This window comes from Marmota flaviventris, chromosome 10 (genome assembly GCF_047511675.1).
Source record: "Marmota flaviventris isolate mMarFla1 chromosome 10, mMarFla1.hap1, whole genome shotgun sequence".
NCBI classification, from domain to species: domain Eukaryota; kingdom Metazoa; phylum Chordata; class Mammalia; order Rodentia; family Sciuridae; genus Marmota; species Marmota flaviventris.
Genome location: NC_092507.1, coordinates 111,205,480 through 111,231,397, shown reverse-complemented (window position 1 = coordinate 111,231,397; position 25,918 = coordinate 111,205,480). Strand labels below are relative to the sequence as shown.

The following is a 25,918-nucleotide window of genomic DNA, read 5'->3' as shown; positions in this document are numbered from 1 at the left end:
CCTAGAGTACTGTCTGGCATAAAAGAGAGGGTCAAGAGATAACAGGAGAGAAAGTAAATAAATGGACACTATTATTTTCCTTCCCAGAGAGGAAACATGGGGGGAAGCTATAATTAACCAGTAAGTCTTGCCAAGTCCAATGGTTTCACCCAAGTCCCTTCTTTTAGGCTCAGTAGGTCTGGTTCTCAGGCTCACTAACCCAACATGTCAGCAAAGGGAACAGCTTCAAGCACAATCTAAACTAGTTCTTTGGAGAGGCTGCACCTTTGGACTTCAGTGCAACAAGTCCTGGATTAGATATTTAAAGTTTAAGTGGGTCACAGCTCCTAATCCTTATCAAATACCCTTGAAAAACACAACAAAGCAAATACCCAAGAATGGTATTGTGCTTTGAGAGACAACCTGCTCTAGGTCAGGAAGATACTGGAGAGAGAGGGATTTTTTTTTCTCTGTAGCCACACCCTCATTCCTTGGGGGACATCTGAATCCTAATGGGGCCTCCTTGCATCCTTGTTTGATGTTTCAAACCCAAGGGCTCAAGGGCTTTTTGTGAATCCTTGGGAGAAACAGAGGGGTCACAGACCTGTTATTCTATCATGAATCCAAAATCAAGCCCCCCAAACCATACTGAGAAACCACTAGCATCCAAACATGCCTGGTGTCAAGGCCACCACTGTCAACAACCCAAGTGGCTCCCCTTGAACTTTCCCCTTTTGAAGCCAGAAGAAAAGGCAGAGGGGTTCATGGGTCATCTCTGAGTTGTGGGCTCTGGCTTGTGCCCCAGGATGAGTTCATTTCTTATTCTCAGAGACCAGACTCAAATGAAACAAAGAGTTCCTATAAATAGAGTGGGGATACACTGGGCTCAGTGTCACTGAAAGGTCCTTTTCATGGGGACAGATTCACTGCATGAATGTTCTTGGGTTACCAGGGTACTACATGTGGCAGGGTTGTACATTTGCAAGTGTTGTCGGGGAGGGATAAAATAAAGCAGGTGAGTCAGACAATGGGATTTCGCCTGATTCTGTTGTCTTCATATCTCTCTCTCTCTCTCTCTCTCTCTCTCTCTCTCTCTCTCTCTCTCTCACCCCCCCCCCTCCTACATGCTTATTCATACCCTGAGAAGGGGCCAAGAGGAAGGAGGTCATGCTATCAACACCCTGGCCATCCTAATTGAGCAGTTTCCTCCTGGGAATGAGTCCTATTTCAGATTATACTTGACAGAATATTCCAGCATTTTGGATTACATTGCAAAGTCCCTCTAGGAATGGCCCAAGTGCTAAGATTTCCTCCTGGTTTCCCTAATGCCACCAAATGCAAAGAAGATATGATTTCCATGGCAGACCCTGAGCTGCAGATTACAAGGACCCTCATCATGCATGGTGATCTTTATGGCAGGGAGCAACATGGACCAGAGCCCCAGCCCTAGCATGACTTTGGTTTTAATCACACTGAGGTGTGCTTGAGAGGTAGATGACTTCCTGCCACCATGATAGCCAAGTGAGGGCTTCAAATGTCCAGAATAACTGAATAAACATAAAATCACAGGGAAAGAAATTAATACATAATGACAACTCCATTGACTCTGCCAAGCAATTTCAGCACACTATTCTAAGAGATTTGTAAAAATTCTTTAGGTTTTTCTCTAACCCTGAGATGTTGGACTTACTACCATTTCTCTTCTGCAGATGATAAAACTGAAGCATGGAGAGATGATGTACTTTGCCCAAGGTCATGCAGCTGGTGAGTTAGGGTTAGGATCTGTGTAGTTGTGGCCCCAAGGTGTGGCTGCTGTCTCATGGTAAAAAATAAATACTTGGCGTATCCCTCTGTTGGCAACTCCTTCTTCTTTTCCAGCTCTTCCCACTATCAATTCAGGGGATTTTGGTGCCTTGTCTTGGGGTGGAGCCCCTAGCAGCACTTCCCCACCCATAGGAATCCTTGAGGCAGAGCTGTGGAACTGAGGCCAGGTGATTAGATCAGATGTCAGGACTGTTGTGGGGGAGGCAAAGATGGAGACATGCTGGACTTTTCTTTCACTGGATTTGAACTGGAACTAGGCAATTTTGAAAGTGTCCACCACCTTGTCCACCCAGAGCGGGGCTGGCTACTAGGCTGAGAATGAAATCAGTATTGAGAATAACCAGAACTGCAAAGTGGGTCCTGGTGGCAGTAAGAAGCCTGAATCCAGCTGGGCCTGCTGCTAAAACCTGTGCTTCTACTTTGCACTTTTAGGGAATCTTTCCCTTTAATGTTTAAGTTGGTTAAAGTCAATCTTCTATCACTTATAATGGAAAGAGCTCTACCCGAGAGAGGCTGGCCCACAAAGAAACATGGATTGGTCCAACTAATAACCCAGTGCCACCCATAAATGAAAGCCCATCTGCACACCCTAAATGCTCTATTCCCAGTGACTCAAATCCCAAAGGCCATTTACAAAGCTTCCAAAGGTTGAATTACATATCACTATCCTTGGTTGTCATCATACAAAACTTGTAGCTACTTAGCACTTATTTTAATCTGCCTTGAAATACCTGAGGTATATCTATAAATCATTCATTAACATTTACTGAATGCTTCTGATGTGCTACATCCTCTTTAGGGCATGGGGATTTGGGGGGGAATAATGTCAATCACATATCTGAGTCTTCCTAAGTGTTGGGCTCTCTGCTTGGGACCTAGCAAGCATCAGTGATGTCACTGCATCTCCCAAAACCCCCAATAGATAAGAATGGTGGTGCCTGAGGAAATGATGGCCAGGCACTGAGATTTCAAAGCTGCAAAATCACCAAGTGAGTTACCAAAAGAAGATGGAGATTTTTACAGACCAAGCTTTAGGACTTGTCTCACTTCTCAAATCCTGCCAGCTTCACAAATCCCTAGTCAACAAAGAGGATATAAAATAATCAATAGGTATTAGAGGATTTTACAAACATTAGACTGTTATTCACCTTCTGATGAACACACACATACACTAAAGTTGGGGATGTTTTACCTATTCCTGCACCTCTAGTCCAGCTTCTTTGAGAGGCTGTGGAGAGTTTGATCCTCTGAGGCTGAAGAGATGGAGGCACAGGGACTGTGTGCAATTACTCCTGAGAGTACAGAAGGTTAGAGACCAGCGAGGAATCTGCTATGGCTTGGATCTGGAATATCTCCTTAGTGCCCATGTGTTAAAGGCTTAGTCCCTGGCTTGATGCTATTGGGTGATGGTGGTAGAGCCTTTGAGAGGTGGGACCCAGCTAAGTTTAGGGGAGTTTGTAATCCCAGCTACTTGGTAGGCAGAGATAGGAGGATCACAAGTTCAAGGCCAGCCTTGGCAACTTAGCAAGACCTGATTCAAAATAAAAGTCAAAAAGCACTGGTGTATATCTAGGTGGTAGAACACTCTTGGGTTTAATCGAGAGAGAGAGAGAGAGAGAGAGAGAGAGAGAGAGAGAGAGAGAGAGCCAAGTAGAGGTCATAGGTCACTGAGGGTATCTCCCCAAAAGGATTATAGGATCGCAGTCTGCCTCTATTACCCTTGGCCTTGAGGTGAATGGGCTTTTCTAACCCAAGCTCCTGTCTTGATGTGCTGCCTCACCATAGGCCCCCAAAGCAACAAGGCCAACTAGTCATGGATTCCAAAACTGTGAGCCAAAAGAGTCCTTTTCTCTCCAGGCACTGTGGTGCAAGCCTGTAATCCCAGTGGCTCAGGAGGCTGAGGCAGGAGAATGGCAAGTTCAAAGCCAGTCGCAACAAAAAGTGAAGGTACTAAGCAACTCAGTGAGACCCTGTCTCTAAATAAAATACAAAATAGGGCTAGGGATGTGGCTCCATGGTTGAGTGACCCTAAGGTCAATCCCTGGCACCCCCTCAAAAAAAGAAAAAACAGAATAAAAAAGAAAAGAATCCTTTTTCTTTATAAATGTATTAACTTAGGTATTTGTTAGAGTCAAGGAAAGCTGACTAACACAGAAATGGATGGGAATTTGTATGCCCAAAGCTTGTCCTGGCAGAGTATGTTTCCTGTAGACAGTCTTGTGTTGTGAACATCTTAGATATGGTCTCCTGGGATCATCTAGAGGGCATGAATCCCCATCAGACACATGGGAAGGTGAACACCAGAGTCTGCAAAGCAGGAAGGGATTTCTAAGGTGGCCAGAGCTGCAGCTGCCTCAGGGCTGGTGGCTCCTTCTGTGCCCAATTATTACTTTTTTATTTATTTTTATTTTTTAGTTGTAGTTGGACAAAATACCTTTATTTTATTTCTTTGTATGTGGTGCTGAGGATCAAACCCAGGGCTTCTTACATGCTAGGCAATCACTTTTCCGCTGAGTCACAACCCCAGCCCCCGAATTCCCAATTATTGACCCACGTGGTGCCTGAGCACACCCAAGTAAGTACCTTCCTTTCCACCTTTATGAATCCTACCTCTCCCCACCTCCAGCCCCCATGTGAACATGTTGGGGGAGATGGCATCTATGTTCCACTTCCCAGAAAATCAGCAACCCTTTACCATGGAGCACATGGAGGAAGACGAAAAAGACTCTCTTCAAAAAAGTCTGAAGTATAGGTTAGTGTGTTAGGTATGACATTTTGAGTTTAGAAAGAGATTAACTGTGGGACTTAGGAATAAAAGGAGTGTTTAACACTATGAGTAAGAAGGAATGTTCTGGTGCCAGCCTGAAGTTCTTATCCAGTGTGAGGATAAGGACTCACCCCATTGAGATGCCAAGAGACAGGCAAAACTAAAGTTCCACTGCTTAAGTTTTCTACCTGGAGTGCCAGACAGGCAAAGTGAGCTGCTCAGGGCCCTGGAGGTAGTAGGAAGTCAGAGCCATGTCTTCCCCCACTGGACACTGCTTCCCCCCTCGAGGGAATCATCAGCACTCCTGTACCTCAAGGAAAGAGCCCCTTCCTATTCTCTTCAATGCCTTCTTGATTTTCTTTCCTTTCTTTTAACTTGTCATAAATTGCCCTGGACTAGTGTTGACAAAAGTAGGCATAATCAGAAATGGAGACAGTCATCCCAGGGTAATTTCAGCCTAGAACATGATTCCAAGACCAACAAGTCCCTGAACACCACACCTGGAGACTTCCATTTTCAGCTACCTGAATATGTTATGATGACGTCAAGGGTACAACTGGTTAACATGACCACTGAACTCTCACCAAGCTCCAGGAGCCTTGCTAAGGACTTTCACATATTTCCTTATTCAGTCTAAGTCCAATAGGACTTTCTATTACTGCCATTTACCAAGGAGAGAACTAAGGCTTAGAGGAGTCAGCTGCACAATGTTTCAAAGCCAGCCAACAGGGCCCAGTCCAGGCCTGGAGGATGCACTGCACACCTGACTATGATGCAGTTCTCAGCACAGGGACCTGGAAATCCATGGCTGTACTCTCCTTGGGGCACCAAGTCAGCTTGAAGTTATGTGCTGCTCTTCCCTATTTACAATAAAGTCCCTCTCCTGGTCTTTGCCGGCTTTTAATTAAGAAATTTATTTGACCCACTTCAAGCATGCAGGGTTTTCTCTGTTTGCAATTTAGTCTGGAGTTTTTTGAGAGCAAAAGTACTGTGTATGTGGGGACAGGTAGTAAAAGGATATGATCTTTATGAAGGTGGTGACAGGACCAGGGGTCTTCTTTATCTCTATGGAGATGATTACATTGACCCTAGTTTGAAGCAGGCAGGCAGAGTTAGTATTTAAAGACCATGAGATGGCTCCCTAGATATGAGCTCGATCTCATTGTGGGACTGAGTAAAGCTATGTGCCAAAGTTGTTTGTTTGTGTGTGTGTGTGTGTGTGTGTGTGTGTGTATCCTACTCCTCAGTGGGGATGTTTCAAAACTCTGTAGCAAACAATATCTCAGTGAAAGTATCAATGTAGTTAATAAGAATGCAAGCAACATGGTGCACACCTGTAATCCCAACAGCTTGGGAGACTGAGGCAGGAGGATCATGAGTTCCAAGCCAGCCTCAGCAACAGCCAGGTGCTAAGCATCTCAGAGAGATACTGTCTCTAAATAAAATACGAAATAGGGCTGGGGATGTGGCTCAGTGGCTAAGTTCCCTGTGTTCAATCCCTGGTACGTGCCCCCCACCCCTGGCTTGGGTGGTGGATTGCTTTCACTTGAATTATTAGCAGTGTTTCCTCCTCAAGGCCCTTCAGCTCTGATCTTTGGCTTCCTAGTTCTGTAAAAAGGTGAGACTATCTTCCTCAGCATTTATGAAATGCATTAGCTTTTCACAAATATTCCAATTCACCTTTCCCTCTTGATAAATTAATGATTCTCTTTTTCACACACTTTTTTTTTTTAAAAATTAATTGTTGGTAGACCTTCATTTTATTTATTTATTTTTATGTGCTGAGAATTGAACCCAGTGCCTCACACATGCCAGGCAAGTGCACTACCACTGAGCCACAGGCCCAGCCCTTTTTGTCCACTTTTGAAGTTAATGGTGACCATGTGAAATGCCAGCTACTGAAATAGGAATGAAAGTGGCTTTGTCACTGCCAGGCAGAAGCTTTGAGAATTGGTGTGGTCTGTGTCTTAGCCCATGTTCTATTGCTATAACAGAATATTACACACTAGGTAATTTATAAAAAAAAAAAAAAAGAATTTCTCACAGTTCTGGAGACTGGGAAGAGCATGGCATCAGTGTCTGGCCAGAGCCTTTGTGCTGCATTGTAACATGAAAGAAAGGCAAGTACAGAAAGCAGGCGGAACTCATCCTTTCACCAAGAGTCCACTAATAATGAACTCACTCCTGCAATAAAAGGCTTAATCCATTGGCAAGGGGGGTGCATTTTTGTCTTAATCATCTGTTAAAGATCCCACCTTTCAAATGTGCCACCTCTGTTACAATGGCAATTAAATTTCACCATGAGCATTGGCGGGGATGTTAAGACCACAGCCATCTGCCTTTTTCTCCTCCAGGACTTCCCATCAGCCTGGGTCCCTGGGTGTCATTGACAGGCACTCCTTCTCCTCACCATTTCTAGTTATCACTAGCCATGCAGCATGTGTGAGAAATAACCTTTGTGGTTTTAAGTCACTGAGGCTTGGAGGTTGCTTGTTACCACAGCATAACCTAGCCTATCCTGACTAATAATGTTGATGAAGGTTGGGGCAGAAGACATAGAAAACCACACCCAACAAGATGACTCTATATGCCCATGTGACTGGCTACAATAAAAAAGGTAGACAACACCAAGCATTAGCAAGAATATGGAGAGACTAGAATCTTTATATATTGTTTGTGGGAATGGTGTCGTTTATCAAGAAAACAGTTCATTAGTTTCTTTAAAAGTTAAAAATAAGGTTATTAAGCACCCTAATGATTTTACTCCTAAATATTTATCTAAAAGAAACAAAAACACATGTTCACATAAATATTTGTAAGTGAACATTCATATCAACATTATTCATGATAACTAAAAATTTACAGTGATTCAAATGTCCATCATCATGTCAATAGATATACAAAATGTGGTAGACCCATAGAGTGGAATACTATTCAACAATTAAAAGGAATGGAATACTGATACATGTGATACATGATATCACATAGATGAATCTCAAAAACACTGTACCAAGGAATAAAAACCAGATCAAAAGAATGAGATGCCAAAGAAACACAGATACATATATTATATGACTCAGCTTATATGAAATTCCTAGAAAATACTAATTTATAGAGACAGAAGGCAAATCAATGATTTCCTGGAGCTGAAAATGGGTTACAGGACTGACTACAAACAGATTTGAAGGAGTTTTGTAAGATGATGAAACATTCTAAAACTGGATTTTAATAATGGATGCTCAATCCTATAAATTTTCTGAAAATCTTTGAATTGTATATATTTAATGAATCACTTTTATGGTATGTAAATTCTGTCCCAGTAAAGCTATTAAAAAAGAATACTTAAGCATAATATCTGGCACATAGCAAAACCTCAGTAAACTTTATCAATGCTAATGATTTTAGGAATGGAACATAGGGACTGAGATCCTGCAAGAAATCGATTAGAAGTGAAGATCTGTGTTCCATAAAGAAGGGAAGTTGTGCAATCAGGCATGGGCAGACACCCACCTCCTTCCATCCCTCAATTTTGTATTTCCTCTCTGCTGGTCACCATATGCAAAATGCCAATGGATATTGACACTGTCCTGCATGTAGTTTCACTAGAAGTCATGAATTAAAATCAGTGGTTCCTTAAGGTTCTCTACAGAAGCCCTAGGATGTCTTGAGAGTGATCCTTTTGAGACGTCACAGGTAGATTTAGCCTGGTCTGACTGAAGAGTGTTTCACACTGTGCATCCTTCCCTCCTCCTCAACAGTTTTATATTTCCAAAAAAATCCATTCACATGCTCCCTTACATCTTCTTAATGCTCTGTACCACAGACCTCCTTCTATAAATCCTGCAGACCCAGGAGGAGATGAGAGATGGCTGAGGGGATTGGGTTAGGATGGAACTGGGCAGGGCAGAGCAGGGCAGGGTGACTCCTGTGCCAGGGTGTCAGAAACACTTAGTATATATGGTTGTCTGTTGTTTATGATCACATAAATGGTCACATTCTAAGGCTGATAGATGTAATTCCAAGTAAGTTCCACTTAGGCCCTAGGGTCCTGCAAATGAGACAAAACTGTTTCAGAAAAAGTGATAAAGTTGGAAGGGCCTTTGTTTTCATGACTGCCAAAGATGGAGTGCAGCCCTGGGCCACTTTGGCTCTCTGGTTAACATTTAGTGGGAAGCAAAGTTGGAAAGAGGTGATGCGCATAATGGCACCACCTGAAGAGTTAGCACCAGAGAGTCAGAGCCAGGTGCCCAGCAGAGAAGTGCAGTATTGATGTCTACTTCTGAGCCTGCTGTCCTAGCTATAGTGTCCTCTCTGTGCATCCTTCTTTCTGATCACTTATCAGAGAGGACACAAAGTTTAAATGGTTTTGTAACTGAATAAAAATGAAGGATAGAAAAGAAACACTGAGCAATTGACTAAAAAATGGAGACAAAATATAATGGACAGTAGAAACAGAAAGTGAAAGATAAAAGCAGATATAAGTAAATTAGAAAGCAGGATATAATAGAATTGATAAGAAATCCAAGAGCTAGCTCTTCCAAAAGACCACTAAAGGCAGGGAGCGGTGATGCACACCTGTAATCCCAGTGACTCAGGAGGCTGAGGCAGGATCAAAGCCAGTCTCAACAATTTAGCGAGGACCTAAGCAATTTAGCAAGGCCCTGTGTCAAAATAAAAAAAATAAAAAGCACTGGGTATGTGGTGCAGTGGTTGAGTACACCCGAGCTTAATCTCTGGTACCAAAAACAAAACAAAAAAATAAAAGAGGCAAGCCTCTAGCAAGTTTACACGTGAAAAAAAGAGAATATAAATAAATAATGCTAGAATTAGGAAGGGATTAGAAACAGAGATGGAAGAAGATTAAAGTCAAAAGCACTTAATGGCTTGAGAGGCTGAGGCAGGAGGATTGGGAATCCAAAGCCAGCCTCAGCAACTTAGCAAGAACTTAAGTAACTTAGCAAGACCCTGTCTCTGAATAAAATATAAAAAAGGGGTGGGGCTGTGGCTCAGTAGTTAAGTGCCCCTGGGTTAAATCCCCAGTATCAAATAAATAAATAAATAAATAAATAAATAAATAAACAAATAAATAAAATAAAAAGAAAGCACATTGTTTAAATTTATGAAAATAAAATAAGGCAAAGCAACCTGCTCAAGAAGAGATAGAAAAATCTGATAAGACTAAAAGCCATGGAAGAAACTGATAAAGAACTCCCCATCACTTCCATGAGATAGAGGTTCAGATGTTTTGGGAGTGGGTGGACAAATTCAGTTACACATTAAGGTAAGAGGCACTTTCTATATTATTTAATTGGCTTCAGGCTATAAAAATGTTTAAAGTGTCCCAATTAATTTTACTAAGGGTCCCAGTCCTGATAATCAGGAACTGAGGAGAGAAAGAAGGGAAAACAAGGGTGCTACTGGTCCAGTCAATTCAGGGATAGTGAGGTGGGTTAAATGGTATCCCCACATTGTGAATTCATGAACAATGCTCAGGAGAAGATAAAAAATATGAATATTGAGAAGGGTACAAAGTTATCATTGTCCTACCTGTAATATTCAAAAGTATCATCTGAAAAAAGTATTAATAGTGAGTGAGCTCCACAAGATGGTCAGTTACAAAATCCATAAAATTTCACAGAGCAGTATGGTGAGCAAAGGGCAGAGGGACGAGAGCTCTGTCACAATGTTCAGTAACAATAAATAGCTTCAAATTAACTGGGAAAATTAATTGCTTGATCTTTATGGAGTGAACTATAAAATATGTCTGAAGAACATGAAAAACAGCTTCAACAAATGGCAAAACACACTAATTTTCTAATATTGTAAGGATTGCCATCATTTCCAGAATAATATAAATGTAACATAATTCCAAGAAAATCTAAATACAATTTTTTAAAAAGAATTGAAAAAAGGAATATTGAATGTTCATGTAGAAAAATAAGTGCTTAAGGATGGCCAGTTAGCCAATAAAAATTTCAAACATTATAATAATAGAAAGGCAACTATTCAACAAGTTATTAAAATTTATTGCAGAATGATAAACATATATAATTGCAAGAATAATCAACACAAAATAGAAATAGAATTGAAAGCACAAAATTACATCCAGCTGCAAACAGATGTACAATATAAGACAAAGGTGCCAATTAAAATCAGGAAACAAAGAGAATATTTTTAATAAATGTTGTTCAACCACTAAGCTCACCATTTCAAAGAAAGCTAGATCCCTGCATTGTATCTCATACTGACATAAATTTTCAGTGGAACCAAGATTTAAATGAAGAGAATGAAAATAAGAATGCCAAAAGAAAAATTGGATGAAATATATGTATATATATTCAAACAAAGAGAATTTAAAAATACTGAAAGATAAACATAACATTTTTAAGAATCTAAGACAAAGTTATAGAAAAAAGACAAAAGACAAATTTATAAAAACAGCTTTGATGAAAACGATGCTCTCAATAGACACACTTCTTGCAAATAAATAAGAGAAAAGACATTTGGTGGACAAAAGGAGAAAGAATATCAACAGGCAATCCACACAAAGAAAAATGACTAAGAAACATGGAAAAATTTATCTATATAGTAATAGAAGAAATGCAAACTGAATTAGTGAAATGTTATTTGAACTTAGAATATTGATGGTAGTATTCTCAGAGAGTGTGGAAAATGGACTCTTGTTTCCTATCAAAGTGACTGTAATTGATAAAACCTTGAAGAAAAATTTGGTTAAATATATTATAAAAGTTAAAACATGGAAATTCCTTTGATTAAGAATTATTAAACTTATTATTAAGCTTATTAAAATGTTTCCTTAGAAAATGATCATGCTATGCACAAAGGTTTGGTGTACAAGAGACTCACTTCATCCTTGCAGCTGGTTGAAAACAAATGGAAACAATGTAAACAACACAGTCCAATTGGCTCAGTGAAGCCCCAGTCAATGACAGTGTATGAGAGCACTAGCCATCATCCACTGTGATTGGTTGGTGACTGTGGTGCACATTTGGAATGCAGTTTAGACATTGCTCACATGATGCAATATTCTGTACCACTCAAACACTGATGTAGATGAACATTTATAACATTGATGAACTATACGTAGTGTTAGGCAGAAAACTTACAAACTAGAATATACTGTATGAGAAGATTTCATAATATCCATGTGAGTAATGACAGAAGAAAAGTCTAGGATACACATTAAAGTGCTGAAAATTATATCTGTCTGGTAAAAATTTATATACAGGTATTTATTTATTTATCTCCTGTTCATATTTTCTAACAATCACAAAACCCTCTTATTCAGCATTTTGATGTCTGCTGTTTCAGTTAACTGAAGTTCTATTCAACTAGAGAGGGAGAGGGAGAGGGAGAGAGAGAGAGAGAGAGAGAGAGAGAGAGAGAGAGAGAGAGAGAGAGAGAGAGAGAACATTTGCATATATAGCATATTGCTGTAACTGTCATGTTTTATTATTAACTATTGCTGTTAGTCTCTTACTGTGCTTAATTTACAAACTTTATCATAGGTACACATAAATGCATAAAAAAGCAATAGATAGAGGGTTCAGTGTGTTTTCAGGCATCTGCTGGCATCTTGGAACCTACCCCATGTGAATAAAAAGGACTACTGTAATTTCTTTAGCAGAAGTTCCTTTTATCAAAGATAAGAATATCATGCTAAGTAAAGTAAGCCAATACCAAAAACCAAAGGCCAAATGTTTTCTCTGATATGTGGATGTTGATCCACAATGAGGATGTGGGGAGGAGCATGGTAAAAATGGGGAAACTTTAGATAGGTCATAGGGAAGGGAGGGGAAGGAAGGGGCATGGGGTTAGGAAAGACGGTGGACTGAGATGTACAACATTACCCTAAGTACATGTATAAAGACATGAATGGTGTGACTCTTCTTTTTATACAACCAGAGACATGGAAAACTGTGCTCTATATGTGTATTATAAATAGAAATGCATTCTTCTGTCATGTATTGTGGTGAGCCGTTTCTATAGACCGTGGCCGCCATTAGAAGATGGCGCCGGCTTCCACTGTGGCCTGTGATAAACAACTCCTTTTTTGGAGAGTTGGCATGTAATCCCTTATCACCCTATGAGAAAGCTCCACGTGGCAGCTTTGCATTGGGGCTTGAGATGCTTTATTAAGGCTGGGAGGGGCATCCGAGAGGGAGAAGAAGAAATATCAAGGACCTAAATAAACTGCTGAAAGAAGATTCCTGAGTTGCGTCTTCCTTGCGGGCAAGGGGTCGCGACAAGTGGTGCCGAGACCCGGGAATCAGAACTTTCAACAGTCAGGGGTGGTGCACCGGTTAGTCCCAGGTAAGTGGGATCCGCGATCAAAGCGGGGTTAGTCCCTAGTAAGTGGGACCCGCGACCAAAGCGAGGCAGCTCCTCTGTAAAGAAAGAGAGAGCGTTACATTTTATTGCAGCTGCACTGTGTACTTTCGCTTTTGTTTTTTGTGCTTCTCTTGTTGTTGTGTCATGGGTGCCGCATCTTCAAGTCCGCTTCTCCTGGCCCTAGATGGCCTGTTACGTTCCAAGGGACTGGAAGTGAAACATAGTACTTTACAGAGATTTTTACAGAAGATAGATATCGCTGCACCGTGGTTTGCATTTTTGGGCAGCCTTACTGTATCTAGTTGGGATAAATTAGGCAAAGATCTTGACTTTGCTTCTGAGCAGGGCATATTAGAGGGTGGGGTGATACCCCTTTGGAAAATGGTCCGTAGTTGCCTTACAGATGGCAGATGTCAGGAAGCACTTACTAAAGGACAGGAAGTTCTAGAGCAACTACATGAGGAAAAATCTGAAAGATCACATAGTGAAGTGGCAGAGAGTATCAAAAGTAACAGTAGTGAGAAGGAAAAAGAGCCTGAAGATAAAAATAGGAGAAGGCTCTATCCAGACTTGACCGAATTAAAAACGCCTGAGAACACAAGCAACTCAGAGAGTTCTGAGGACCTTGATATATTGTTACAACAACTACATAAGATAAAAATGAAAAAGAAGAAAAAGGAGACACAAGGCGTGCATGCCTACTGAAAGAAGGGGGAGGGATCTAATATTGGTCAACAGAATTCTGAGGAGGAGGTTGAAAATTTAGAAGAAGATATGATGCCTGTTGCCCCACCCCCGTATGTGGGGGGGAGCCAAGGTTCCGGGAGATCTTTTCATGCACAAGTTTGGAGGACAGTTAATACAGATATGGGACTTGCATACCCTATATTTCAGGACAATAACAGGGGAAGATATCATGAGCCTTTAGACTTTAAGATAGTTAAAACCTTGGCAGAATCCGTCCGCACTTATGGCATAGATGCCGCTTTCACTCTCACTCAGGTGGAGGGACTTACTAGATTTTGCATGACTCCCTCAGATTGGGCTAGTCTAGTCGGCGCTTGTGTTTCCCCAGGGAAATATTAGGAGTCCAAAGTTGGCTGTTTAATGTTTCTGGTAGTACCCAAGACTCGGAGCGAGGTAGGAGGCTTAAAATTTTTGCAAATAATTCACAATTATCTAATGCTACATTACCCTCCGCAGCAGTCTGTCTCCAATCTCCGTTCCTGTTTCTTTTGGCTAATGTTACATTACAGGGGATGCTTAATTGTTCTAATGTTACCTGTTATTTGTCTGAGTGTTGGAATGGCTCCTTGACTACGGCAGTGGTTATGAAAATTCCAACCTTTGTCCCGATCCCAGTTACTGCAGATCCAGAATCCTTTCCTATTGTTGAACTGATTAGAGCCCGTAGAGATTTTGGAATTATGGCAGCTATAGTGACAGCTGTGGCGGTATCTGCTGTTGCAGCAGTTACAGCTGGAGTAGCCATGGCCAGCCAGGTACAAACTGCTGCCACTATTAATCAGGTTATTCAACAAACTTCCACCATACTTGAATCCCAAAATTCAATTAATCAACATATTTTGTCAGGGATTTTAGCTGCCAACCAAAGAATAGATTTACTCCAAGCTCAGGTAGAAGAATTGGCCGACTTGGTGCTTTTGGGTTGTGTTGACCAACGTGCACATTTATGCATAACCTCTGTCAGATTTAATGATTCCAGGAATGCCTCCCGCATCATTGGCGAATATTTGGCCGGAAATTGGTCCATGGCAGCGGAAGACATGATCCAGTCTCAACTAACCCAGATAGCTGTCTTGAACAGTACCCGTGTCGATCCCGTGACTTTGGGTCAATTCACCGATTGGATATCTTCTGCTTTTTCCTTCTTCAAAGAGTGGGTGGGGGTAGGCATTTTTGGTGCAATGTGTTGCTTCAGTGTTGTACTTTGTTTGTGGCTTCTCTGTCGCCTTAAAGCTCGCCATGCGCAAGAGAAAGCTATGATCATACAAGCTCTTGCAGCTTTAGAAAATGGCATTTCTCCACAAATCTGGCTTGCACATCTTAAACAGTGATTTCTGGGCATGGCCATTGCACCCCAAGTTAGTTTCACATTGCACTGGGATTGGCATGTCCTCTTCTTTATGCTCTCCCGGTGCTGAATAGCCCTTGCACTCTGCAGGTCTTGTTACCATTGCACGCAGATGGGTTTCAGGACTGGTCTTTCTTCTTGGCTACAGACTCTTTACCTTCCTCTGGGGCTTAGGGATTGTGTTGCCAACTTAAATTTTGTCATCATTACCAGGCTACCTGTGTTATCCTACTTCTCATCGTCGTCACGATGCAGGATGCGAGGCAAGGCACTGCACTTGAGTGATCCCTCAACGGACCTCAAGGAAAGCATGTCCTATTGCATGCGGGTTTGACGTCCACACCCCGCCCTACGAAAAAAGGCATCGGCTGATATGGGATCAGGTCTGGGGAAGGCGCCTCCTTAGGACTGAACCATACATTGCAGCCACTTCTGCACAGTGGGATAGGACCTCTACTTTCGCCTGCATTGTTTTATAAAACAGAAGGGGGAACTGTGGTGAGCCGTTTCTATAGACCGTGGCCGCCATTAGAAGATGGCGCCGGCTTCCACTGTGGCCTGTGATAAACAACTCCTTTTTTGGAGAGTTGGCACGTAATCCCTTATCACCCTATGAGAAAGCTCCACGTGGCAGCTTTGCATTGGGGCTTGAGATGCTTTATTAAGGCTGGGAGGGGCATCCGAGAGGGAGAAGAAGAAATATCAAGGACCTAAATAAACTGCTGAAAGAAGATTCCTGAGTTGTGTCTTCCTTGCGGGCAAGGGGTCGCGACAATGTATAATAAATTAGAATGAATACATAAATTTTTTAAAAAGAATAATGGTCAATACTGGTAGGTGCTCCAGGGTGGAGAAAGGTACTATCTGGAAAGTCCTTGACTGGGGTCAGGCAGTCATCTTGTGGTCAGTATATCAAGACTTTCAGCCTTTCAGGATAAAAAGTAAAGTATCAAGAAAAATGCTTATTAGCATGTCCCATAAAAATGTGACAGGATTATAGTTTTCATTTTCTTTTTTTTTTTAGATTCTTCTCCTTAGTCCAAATTTGATTATATCACATTATGCTTACAATCAGGAAACCCTCAAAATACAACTTCCAAGTAATATAAAACCCTACCATGGCTATCACTGCCCTAGGACTGGGCCCTGCCAAACTCCATATTCCCTTTCCCTCTCCGGGATGCGGAATTCCAGCTAAATTCTGTTGCTTCCTCTTTCTCAGATCTACTTTTTTTTTTTTTTTTCCTGCCAGTACTGCATTCTCTTCTTTGAGGCTTAATATCTCAGGAATTATTTTATGGACACCCATTTATCAAATTTGTTTTCCAGAATGAAACACTGGCCAACATTAGTCAGTTTGGATATTCATTAAAACAAAAAGAGTCTCAGTAGCTTTTACCAGAAAATTTCATAGCTTTAGGCAATGTTTAGTTTTGGTTGTTATTGATAGGAATATGCTTTTAACATTTCTTTAGGAAATTTTGATTTTGCATCAACTCCCCCCCAAACCTGCATATTTAGAATTTTCAAACTTATATAAACATCATACAGGGCTGTGCAGTGAGGCTCAGTGGTAGAGCATAGTAGTGCTTACCTAGTGTGTGAGGTCCTGGGTTCAGTCCCCAGCCATGGAGAAAAAATTATACCATAAATTTCCATGTACCCTTTATCTGGATTGTAAAATGGTTACACTGAGATTTCTTTCTTTTTTTCCCTCTTTCTTTCTTTTTTTTTAAATTTTTTTAAGAATATGGTCAATGGGTTGGGGATGTGGCTCAAGCTGGAGTGCGCTCGCCTGGCATGCGTGCAGCCTGGGTTCAATCCTCAGCACCACATACAAAGATGTTGTGTCCTCCGATAACTAAATAAATAAATAAATATTAAAAAAATTCTCTCTCTCTCTCTTTAAAAAAAAATAGAATCTCTGTTATTAGGTGGAGCCTGTGGGCTCTGCTTTGTCAATGGCTGCCTGGATGAAGCCCTGGAACCTGTTTGCTTTGAAAGAACTGATGACACTGGAGAGCTCTGGAGGTATTAGGTATGTCTCCTTGTACCTTAAATAAATGAATCCCTTCCTGCAACTGGGTGCATTCAATATTTTATCTCTTGTCTGTTAATATGAGAGCTTGATAGTGACTTGACCTGATAGAATTCTGCCTGTTGACTTCTTAGTAGCCCCCCACCCCCCTTTTATGAGAGTTTGACTTTCCTTCTGTTGGCTGCAAAATGCCACACAGATATGAGACTGATTCTATTTATACTGTCTATGAAAACCACAGAGAACATTTTCATTTCATTAGTTTTGCTGTGTTTCAGAAGTGGGGAAACATCTCTAGAGGAAGGGAGAATGAGTAGCCAAACCACATTCATTAGAAAGCACATAAGGTGACAAAATGTACAGTGGTTGCTTCTGATATCCTCAAGGTAAATGAGGTAGAATAACCTGGTAACAACTCTTTCCAGGAACATCCCCCCCCCTTCAATCTTCATCCTTATTTTTTCTTCTAAAAAAATCCAGGTATTTCTCTGATAATTCTAGTCCTTGAAGAAAATATGAAATCTGAGTAATTGGCCAACTGTGTTAGTTGTTTGTTTCAGATTTCTTGCATTGAGAAGTTCAAAGTCCTTTGTCTACCAAAACAGGGCAGAGGGCACCTGCACCTGGGTTTTCTTGTTCTTCCATATATTCAGTTTTAAAGTTAAATTGTTTTAACATGAACATCCAACCCTGCAACATGTTAGTAACCATTTAAAATATTATCTATAACATTTATACTTTTAGGTGCCAAAAAATATCAGTCACCTTCATTGATGTGTAGTTTGGTTTTGTTTTTAAGCTCACTTTTTGAGCTGGTAAATGGAATTCAGGGACCTCAGTTATATTTCACATCATAAAAACTAACACAGTTGGCCAACCACTCAAAAGTGGCATTATGACATTTTGTAGTTGAACAGAAATATTGTATTTGGGCTCCATTTCAGGAACTAATTCTACTGACAATAATCTTATTTAGATCTACAATGGATCCCCTTAGCAAATCCCTTTGCCTTTAGCATAATCGATCTTAGATATGGGGTGAAAAACCTGTTAATTTGTTTTTAGTAACAGTTTATTTTACACTTGAAATCCAGTCACACCCAAAACAAATGACTGAATCAATAAATAGAAAAAGATGAACAGACGCTTCACAGAAGAAGAAATAAAATTGGTTAACAGGTATATGAAAAAAATATCCAACATCTGTAGCCATTAGAGAAATGCAAATCAAGAGGACACTGAAATTGCATCTCACTTTGGTCAGAATGGCAATCATCAGGATTAAAGCAACAGTAAATGCTGTTCAGGATGGGGAAAGGGTACACATATGTTGCTGGTGGGACTGCAAATTGGAGTAAACACTATGGAAAGCAGTATAGAGATTCCAAAGAAAACTTTGAATGGAACCACCATTTGACCCAGACAGCATAATTCTTGGTTTATACTCAAATAATATAAAATCAACATACTACAGTGACACAGCCTCATTACTGTTTATAGCAGTTCCGTTTAAAAGTTCCAAACCATGAACCAAAGTAGGTGCCCTTGAATAGATGAATATACGCAGAAGGAGCATTATTGACCCTTAAAGAATACTCAAGTTATGGTACTTACCAGTATATGAGTGAAACTTAAGAATATTAGGCTAAGGAAACTAAGCCAATTCCAAAGATCGAAAGGCTGAATGTTATCTGATATTCAAGTAATATCAGATAAAAACTAACACAGTTGGCCAACTACTCAAAATTGGGGTGGGGGAGAATAGAGGTATTTTGGATTAGACAGAAGTGACCTAAGGGAGGGGAAGGGACAAGTGGTTGAGAGCATAGTAGAATTAATCAGAAACAGTACTGTCACCACAACAGATATGTAGATACAATATTAAGTATTGTGAGTTTTTAATGTATCCTGGAGAGTAAAGCACAATCTGAGGTGTGTGTGGTAAGGATGGTTTCCCTTTCTGAAAGCTGTCTCTTCACCTTCTTGATTGTGTCATTTGCCATGAAAAAGCTTTGTGGTTTGAATCCATCCCATTTATCGATTCTTGATTTTACTTCATGTGTTTTAGCAGGCTCATTAAGGAAGTGCATTGCTAAGCTGACACAGTGGAGATTTGGGCCTACATTGACCAGTGTTAGGCACAGCGTCTCTGTCCTAGTGCCTGCATCTTTGATCTACTTTGAGTTGATTTTTTGTGTATGGTGAGAGAGAGGCTTTTCATTTCTTCTTGGTAGGTATGGATTTCCAGGTTTCCTGGCACTGTTTGTTGGAAGAGGCTCTCTTTTCCCCAGTGAATGTTTTTGGTGCCTTTGTCTAGTGTGAGATAACTGTATTTATGTGAGATTGTCTCTGTGTCCTCTCTTGTGCACCATTGGTCTTCATATCCATTTTGGTGCTAATCTCATGCCATTTTCTTTTTGTTCTCATGAATGCAAACAGATTCTAGCATAAACTTTTGTCAATCCATACTTTCCAGACACTGCTTGAAATTTCAGCACTGTGGTTGTGGGATTAAGACCTTTCACCCAGGGACCAGTCTTCCAAAGCCACATCAATAATGATTGATAGTTATTCATCTCTGAGGACCATTTAGTATCCTACGTGAAATCACTTAGTGGTCTAAATTTAATTCTAGTTTGAAAAAGAGAACAAGAATGTAATGGAACTGTTAACATAGCATGAATTTTTTTCTGTGGACTTATCAAAGTTTACCTCCTGAAACTTAGTTTTAAGCAACCTTCAAGTTTCATGGAAGAGAAAGATGTTTAATGCAGTGAAAAATTATAGTGAATAAAGCAGTTTTTTCCCCAGTGTGTATACAAGGTTAATCCTCTTATAATAATGTGCATTTAGAAATGAATATCATGTTCCTGTCTTTATTCTCCATATTTGTCTTATTGAACTTCATTAAGGTGAACTACGGTCATACTATTTATTATCAGGTGAGTCAGAAGAAGTTGAATACAAACTTAAGAGATTTCTAATTTATTTTATATTATTTCAGGAGTCTACTGTTTGGATCTTATAATTTATTAGGAAAAATTAGAAAAACAATCTGTAGGCATTCTGAAAATACTTTATCAGATATTTGTTTTCAATATAAATTATAAAGTGTGTCCTACCTGTCTGTGGCTATTCTACTCAAGGTAACATTAGTTACCTTGGTGACAAGGTTGCTCAGTGTGTAGTTCTTGTGTGTTAATAATGATGAATACCTTCCTTAATTAACTCGGCACACTTTCCAAGAAGTACTCCAAATTCCAGGGGAAATAAGTGGGAGGGAGGAACTAGTGTCAGCACATGAATATTTAATAAGCCCTAGCTCAATGGCAGATAACAATAGTGCTCTCTGGTTATTAAATACAATTGTTGTACAACTTTTAAAAGATAGTTTTAATGACTTATAAGCAGTCTTTTAAAATTCATAATCTCCTACTTAGAACCATTTCAAGCATTTTCTACAACAGGCATTTTAAAAATATGATATGAACAAAGAATGAATGTACCACTGATTACTTCTTCCCCACTTCTATTGACTGCCTATTCCCAGCACAGGAAGGGAGATTTTCAACAGGTTTTCATTCTTACTCGATGTTGTTGACAGTCGCAAACCAAGGTAATGGTGTCTCATGGTTCATGGCTCTCTGACAAATAATGATTCAAACAGCATTCAGTTCTACAGAGCTGTGTCTGCTTTTACTGTACAATCCCTGAGAGTGTAGAGAGAGTGCAATCACAAAATCTTCAGTGATTCAGAGGAACCTTGTTTCTTAATTGTTCCACTTTTTAAGACCCTTTTATCACCATTGAGTACTGGCTCTGATTGACCTATTTACCCTAATCTAGTAAGAGAGTGTCATGATTGTTGGTTTGACTTCTTTATATAACTTAAAACAATTTTCTGACTACATCATGTTGAGCAATGGAAAGTTATCATAAAGATATAATTACAATCAGCATCTTTGACAGCTGATTTGCTACTGAAAGTTCCTTTTTCAGAGGAGAATGTGTTCAAGACTCTCCCATGCACTAAACTTCCTAGAAGTATATCAATTTGATAATGTTACAGAGAACATGAATGTTCTTTAAACCCTTTGAAGTAAATATTTCTGACTGACACTATCATGTGGTTTTATCTCTTTGAATGTTATTGTTTTTAATTTAAATTGATGTTCAACTTTCTGATTTAAAGTTATTAGATTTTCTTCTCTGTAAGAAAAATGAGGTTAATTTTTTTAAAAAAACTATTTCAGATCATTTTTTTTTCAAGCATGAGTGTAGCAAAATTCCTTTAGAGCATCTTTACCTTAGTAGTGAAAGAATCACTTATGGAGCTGAGGGATACATAACCTTTATTGATTGATGGATGAGTATCTTACAGATGCAAAGTACTGGTTCACTGTTATATAATAAAGAGAATAAAACTTGCAAAAATAGAATTTCTTGATTTAGTGACAAAAAAGGACAAGCAAAACCTCACAGGGAAATACACTAAAAAGGCAAGGTTGTTGTAACTCATTAATTCTCAGTACAAAGGCTCCTTTGTTCATTGTCGAGGACCAATCCTAGAGCAGGGGATAGTAGGCTTTAGGAAAACCCCACAGCTGTTCTGATTGTTTTAATCAATAGCCTTTATTTTTAGGAAGAGTTACAGATTTACAGAAAAACAAAGCATATAGAACTCTGTTCACATTTTGCTGCCCCACCCCATTCACAGTTTCCCGTAGGATTTACATCTTGCATTACTGAAAAATATTTGATGTAATCACAGAATCAAAACATTTTACAAATATTGATAGTATAAAGTAATTATTGATTTTAATATTTAATTACGTATTAAAATACTTGTTTTACTGTTCTGTGAACACTATAAAGTATAATGTCAATTTTCACCATGATGGCATCTTACAGAATAGATTTACCACCCCAAACGTCCCTGTACTTCCCCGTTCTTCATCCTCTTCTACTCCCTCTGTATTCCTGGCAACCTTGAATGTTTTTATTGTCTATTGTTTTGTCTTTTCCAGAATGTCATAGAGTTGGAAGCAGACAGATGGAGGATTTTAGGTAGGATGTTTCCCCTGGTGATTCCACATCTTTTCATGTTTAGTAGTACATTTCTCTCTTTTCTATTTTGAATTTCTTATTTTATACCTTTATTTTATTTATTTATTTCTATGTGGTGCTGAGGATCGAACCCAGGGCCTCGCACGTGCCAGGCGAGCACTCTCCTGCTGAGCCACTACCCCAGCCCGCTCTTTTGAATTTCTGAATGACAGTCCAATGTGTGGATGTGTCAGTGTTTTCATTAATATTAGGCAAGTAGCTACTGTAGGTGATCTTAGTTGTTTCCAGTTCTTGGAAATCATGAATGGAGAAGCTATGGGTATCTGCATGTAGGTTCTTGTGTGGATATAAGCTTTTAACTCCATTGGTTTAACAGCTAGGAATATGACTCCTGGGCCATATGAACTCTATGTTTTGATTTTTAGGAAGCCATCAAACTGTCTACCAGAGTGGTGGTCCATTTCTGTGACTCCACCAACAATGTATGAGAGTTCCTCTTGTTCTTCAACCTTGAGAGCTCTTGATATTGTCAGGCTTTAAATATTGTAAATTCTTAGAGGTGTGTTTAATTTGTAATTCCTTAATGACATACAATTTTGAGCAACTATTCCTATGCTTACTCACCAAATGTATATCCCCTATTTTTTTATTTGTTAAGGAGCTTATTTATTTATTTTTTCATTCAATTTTTTAACAACCTTATTTAGGTAATACTAAAATACAATAAACTATACATATTTAACGCATATGTTGTTACATTTTGACAACAATTACCACAAACAAGATCGTTAACATTGATATACACCCAGAGGTTTCTGGCAGCCCTGTGTAATTTCTTCCTTTTTTTTTTCCTCTTTCTTCCAGAAACAACCACTGACTGGCTTTATATTGTGTTATATAATACAGTAGATGGGAAGTCACACATATTAATCATCAGAGCCTTGATCCACATGGCAGGTGACCTTGGAACAATCACTTATCTCTCAGACTCAGTTCACTCATCTGTAAGATCAGATTCTTCGAAACAGAACCCAAGATACTGGAAAGATAAGGACAAAGTAACTGATGAGCAAAGAGAGTGCCTGACACATAGTTGGGTCTCGATTTCTGGAACCCAGTGTTACTCTCTGTGCTTCAGGTTGGAGATGCAGAGTTCTTGTGGGAGCCAGTAACTCCATAGTTCCTCTCTATCACCTTGAGATTTAGTTGAATAGGATTTTGTGTCTTCAGGGATTTTTCTTATGTTTTATTGAGGTTAAATTCTCATAGGATGCTGTGGTAGAATTACCAGATTTACCTTGTTCTAATAAACATTTCAATCACTGGAGTAAAACCATGTATCTGTTAGCAAATGCTCACCCCCTCAAGCCCTCCCAACCACTGGCAACCACCTTTTTCTTTTCTGATTCTGTGATTTCCAATCTTTGGATATTTATGTAAATGTAGTTATAGCATATGTGATTTTTCATATCCGATTTTGGTTACTTTGCTTAATATTATTGAGATATATATTCACATTGTACTCTGTATCAGTATTTCATTTGTTATGACACAGTAATATTCAAACATGTATATGGATGTTTATATCATATATTTGTTCATATATATATATGCTTATTCAGATATGGATATACATATAAATACATACAGACAAATGTGTTTATCCATTCTTATCTTGCTGAACATTTGGATTTTCATCTATTTCCTAGTGTAAATGGTGCTGCTATTAACATATATGCACAAATGTTTGAATATCTGTTTTTAATTCTTTGAGGAAAATATCTAAGAATGGAATTGGTAGGTCATATGGTAATTTTATTTTCACATTTTTAGCAATCATCATATTATTTTCAATACTCAGTGAATCACCTTATATCCTTACTGTAAGTGTATGGGGCTTTCAAATTCTTCACATGGTTTCCAACAATTATTTCTATTTTTTTTAGTGGAGCCTTTCTTTTGGTCAAGAAGTGCAGTCTCATGGTGTTTTGTGGTATTTTTTTATTGTTGTGGTTTTGGTATAGGGAATGAACACCTGGGTTATCTGCCTCTGAGTTCCATCTCCTGCCCTTTTAATTTTTACTTAGAGACAGAATCTCACTAAGTCACCCTGGGTGCCCTTGAAATTGCATTTCTCCTGCTTTAGTCTCCTGAGTAGCTTAAATATAAGCATGCACATATTATTAGACGAGAGAGAGAGAGAGAGAGAGAGAGAGAGAGAGAGAGAGAGAGAGAAGAGAGAGAAAAGCATCAGTGTGCCTCTAATAGAATTCACTGAAAGAAACTTTAAGAACAGCAATGCAGGAAGAAAGAAAACAGACCCAGTGTAAACATCTGAGATCCAAAGTAAAAGGAAACTATAATAGTTTATAATATGCTAAGGAGGCCAGATATAGAGACAATTAATGTAAATAACTTAAAAAAAGATGTACATAGAACAGAATATTATTCCCAAGATATCTGCTAAGTATTTAGATTACTTTGTTCTAACAAAATATTTATTCTTATGTTAATAATTTTTCTTCAGAGGGAAAATTTTATGAACTAAAGAAAACTGTTTTAATGAGAGTGGCAAAGTAGCTTTACATCAGTTTAGCCAGAAGCTGAACTTTCTCTCTCCATTTGGTTTGCACCACTTTTATTATGTGTGTGTCAGCACTTATCAGCACCAAAGGACTGATGGTGCCATAGCCATTGGCCACAAGCACTTGAAGACACAACAGGATGGGGTCACCAGTCCATGTCATGCCTATAAACAGTGAAAAGATGGAGTCCACACAATACAAGATCTCAAAGCAGTTGATGAGCAACAGAATAGTGTAAGTGGCCCTTTCTTCTGGGGATCTTTGTGGAGAAAACCTGGAGGTACGAAGAGACATGGCTCGTTTTTTATGTCTATGCAAAAGATTTATCATGTATGCACTTGAAAGAACCATAAGACCCAGAAATAAGAGATCTCTCAATGCCATCAAAGCAAGAAAGAGGCTCCTATGTCTGTAGCTCATGAGCAGAAAGGAACAGTGGTCAGTGAGAAACAGAAGACTAGGCTGGGTCTTATTGGGTGTGGCCACAGTGCAGAGGAGCAGGTTGCTGGAGAGGGACATGGTGAGGGCCCATAAAAAGACAAATAGCCACACAATGGGATTTGTGGATTTTAGTTTGAAGTTGGCCAACCAGGAGCCACTGGGACTGATGGTGATGGCCTGAAGCACACTCAGGACACAGGTGGTGCAGATGGACAGCCCCCTCATGACCTTGTGCAGGAAGACAAGTACTTTGCATTTGAAGTCACCTGGAATGTCCTGTGTTTCCCAAATGTGTGTAGACACCAAAAGGCCCATGGTGAGGAGCATGAGGATGTGGGTTAGGGCCAAGTGGGTGACAGGGAGGTCCGTGAGCCTGGGCTTGTGGCCCATAAAGACTGTGGCAATGTGAAGGCAAAGCAGCAAGGTGTTAGCTGTCATCCCAATGCCAGCCTGGGGATAGAAGGCTTTTCTTAGGGTAACATAACTGAAATGTGGGTCCATCTTCATGGGGAATCTGGGGAGAAAAACAGGGGCAGTTGAGAGCAACACCTTTTTCATTGCCATGCTTCCAGTTCTACCTTCCCTTACAATCTCTAGAATTATCATCTAACAAACAACAAAAATCTTTGTGAGTAGGGTAGGCTCTTAGTCCTAATGTTAATTTCAAATCAATGGTTGGTGGTGGCTCCGTGGTAGAGTGCTGGCTTAGTATGAATAAAGCCCTGGTTCCATGCAAATCACTGAAAGAGAAAAGAAAAAGTAAGTAAAAA

At 39.7% G+C, this 25,918-nt stretch overlaps 1 protein-coding gene across 1 annotated transcript; it reads right to left on the bottom strand.

Moving 5' to 3' along the window:
- Nucleotides 1-24,704: 24,704 nt before the first annotated feature.
- On the bottom strand, nucleotides 24,705-25,712 carry LOC114084533 (putative vomeronasal receptor-like protein 4). The gene has a single exon (XM_027925600.2). It carries the CDS (start codon nucleotides 25,710-25,712, stop codon nucleotides 24,705-24,707), a length of 1,008 nt encoding a protein of 335 aa, XP_027781401.2.
- Between the last annotated feature and the right edge of the window lie 206 nt (nucleotides 25,713-25,918).